Here is a 2,588-nt window from a genome sequence, read left to right as displayed (position 1 = left end):
ACCAAAATAAAATGATAAAAAGCCTATAGATGCAAGCCTAACAAAGTTTGGTATAAAGGGTAATTTAATCTTTAATTTTCAAATTAAAATCAACATTTAAAAAGCCCCTAAAATCAAGAATTATTTATATAATTTAAAAAAATTATGAAGTCCGATTTCAAATTAACTAAAATTAACCAGTCAAACTTGTGACTCGGATTATATACTCAATTGAGTTTAACAAAAAAAATATTTTTATATTTTTTTTTATCTAAAATGTACCAACCAAATATCAAGTGTTTATCTGTGATCATGATAAATAAATAAAAAATATCAAACCGAAACAATTTATATTGCCCAATAAATAATCAACAAAAAATATTAAATAACAAAACTAGAAAAATATTAAACTAGAAAAATCAATAAAGATAATACAGCCAAAATATATAGCAGCAGCAGCAATAATAATATAATGTTATGCACTCGTGTATTATTCTTATGAGAATTTGGATGCCTAATTAAAAAAAGAGCCATTAAAGTCTAGCAAAGATCTCTATATTTTGTTCCACCTTCTTGATGATAATGTCCTGGAGACGACAATAATAACTGCAGTACCAAAGCCAATTCTAACAAGTCTCAGCAACAGGAAACAGAAGGTGATAGAGAAAGGACTTCGATTATTAGAGATAATGGCCTAGCTCGGCCTCACAACCTGATCCTTTAGATGTCCGTCTATCTGCGGACGTTACAAACAAGAAAACAAATTCAAGACATGGAAATCACAGATCATAAAACTCATTCAAAAGCAGCAGCTGCAGCATCTGGAGGGCTAGTGAGAAAAATATCAAGAAGTTGATCGATCGTTCTAAATTCCAGGTCTGGATATAGCCCGGAAGCCTCCAAGTCATCCTCTCCCAGTTCAAACCCCATCGTGACACCCTTCACGAACAAACTGTGAAGAATTGAAACCGGAATATTTTGTGGATGTGGAAGGGCTGCACCAGATGTTAGCAAGAAGTCAAATGCTTTTGAAAGGTGAAAAGAAATCACCTGAGAATGTAGTCTGGGATCAAAAAAAATTCATACAGAATGGAAGAATCCCATTAATCAAACGAAAAGGGCAAGAAGCCAAAGTATATCAAATATTAAAAAAAAATTAACGAGTCAACAGAAATTTCTTACTCTCAGAGAGCTTCACTATCTCATCCTCAGGGACGTAAATCCTATTAAATGTCTTTCCAGTCTTCTTCTCCCAAAGGGAAATAAGTTCAAGCTGAGTTACAATGTTCTTCTGCGGCCGATAGATTACAACTCGATTGCATGTTTCGGGGTCATCAGCTATTTTGATGGTGTACATGGCTATATCTTCTTCATAGTTTATCACCGCTGTTAAACATAATATATAGATACTGACGTGGTGTACGTGTACAGTAAATTTGGATTTTGATTTACACAATGACGACGATAATGAATGGATGGAATAGATGTTTTCGTACCCTTAGCTTCACCAGATCCATAGACAGAAATATCTTGAGGTTGCTCGCGTGGACGGAGCAAGTAATTGACAAAATATGCACCAAAGCAATTTGCTGAAACAAAAGTGTAAGGGATTCCAGCTTCCACTGTGGCCCTCCTAATCTTCCTCTTCTTCTCAAGGAAAGCTTCAAATGGAGGCAAGGGAGTCACCCTGTCCTCTTCAACTCCAAAGTCTGACGGAAAGAACCTCTAGTATATATGCACAGAAAATTACACGAATAAGCTTAGCTAGCCCACCACACATGCACATAAACATTCTCCAGATTGTTCTTCTTTAACAAGAGGATATATATACATATATATATATATACCTTTATATTACCAGCAACTTTTATGGCTTCTATGATTTTGAGCTGGTCGAGAACCTGAGGATAAGCTACTGTGGAGATTACTACATCCACATGACGAAGAACCGATACAAGTTTCTCCTGCTCATCGAATTCTCCCTGCAACACTTGAAAACTGTTTAGTTATAAATCGTCATTTCTTTTGAACACGTACATGTAGAGTGAAGGGTAATCAAGATGAGTGCTGGTAAATTAGAAAACGAAGGGGCAATTAGATATTAATCAATATATACTTGAACAATGGTGACCCCCATGGCTTGGAATTCCTCGCGGATGCCTATTTTAGCAGGAGAAGATTGCGTGGTGATGGGACGAGCATATACGTAAGTTTTGTGGCCCATTGAAACACTTGCTTTCACCATATACTTGCCTAAGTAGCCAGTTCCCCCAAATATGAGGATCTTGCTCTTCTCATTCTCCATTGCTTGCTCTCTTAGCAACCACAACTAGCTAGATAATTTATAGAGCAGAAAACTGACCTCGGGTTGCGTTGATGTCATCATACACCCTCAGCTCTTAATTAATTTTGTGTTGAAAAGATCCAAAGTCTTTTTTGTCATTTTATTTTGCAATAACTATCATCTCGTGATCCCTAACAATTAAGTTATCATTAAAAACAAATATAAAACTATCAAATAGTAAACTTTTTCAAAATTATCAAAATAAATAAATGTTATTGTTAAAAAAATCATTCATATCATAATAATATCAAGAGTAATCATAATA

The 2,588-nt window shown here is 34.9% G+C and overlaps 1 protein-coding gene across 3 annotated transcripts; it reads right to left on the bottom strand.

The window, feature by feature from the left end:
* Positions 1 to 636: 636 nt before the first annotated feature.
* On the bottom strand, positions 637 to 2,366 carry LOC118035492 (eugenol synthase 1). 3 transcript variants are annotated; one of them, XM_035041078.2, is made up of 5 exons: positions 2,096 to 2,364; positions 1,827 to 1,961; positions 1,476 to 1,704; positions 1,162 to 1,365; positions 637 to 974 (listed from the first exon to the last, which is right to left on the bottom strand). In XM_035041078.2, exons 1-5 carry the CDS (start codon positions 2,282 to 2,284, stop codon positions 775 to 777), a joined length of 957 nt encoding a protein of 318 aa, XP_034896969.1. In that variant the 5' UTR covers positions 2,285 to 2,364; the 3' UTR covers positions 637 to 774. The 3 variants fall into 3 exon arrangements, with proteins under 3 accessions (XP_034896969.1, XP_073260243.1, XP_073260244.1); XM_073404142.1 differs by having other exon boundaries at positions 833 to 1,029; positions 2,096 to 2,366; XM_073404143.1 differs by having other exon boundaries at positions 833 to 1,042; positions 2,096 to 2,365.
* Positions 2,367 to 2,588: the final 222 nt, after the last annotated feature.

The sequence above is a fragment of the Populus alba genome, chromosome 13 (genome assembly GCF_005239225.2).
Source record: "Populus alba chromosome 13, ASM523922v2, whole genome shotgun sequence".
Lineage (NCBI taxonomy): Eukaryota > Viridiplantae > Streptophyta > Magnoliopsida > Malpighiales > Salicaceae > Populus > Populus alba.
Note: the sequence above shows the minus strand (reverse complement) of the source record. Positions and strands in the feature narration are given on the sequence as shown.

What these genes read in the sequence shown, in the direction of transcription:
- LOC118035492 (XM_035041078.2), bottom strand. Translation starts at nt 2,284, where the DNA reads ATGGAGAATGAGAAGAGCAAGATCCTCATATTTGGGGGAACTGGCTAC. An exon ending in TGGGGGTCACCATTGTTCAA is followed by an intron (nt 1,962 to 2,095) that starts GTATATATTGAT and finishes CAAGTGTTGCAG; the next exon opens with GGAGAATTCGATGAGCAGGA. An exon ending in TGGATCTGGTGAAGCTAAGG is followed by an intron (nt 1,366 to 1,475) that starts GTACGAAAACAT and finishes TATGTTTAACAG; the next exon opens with CGGTGATAAACTATGAAGAA.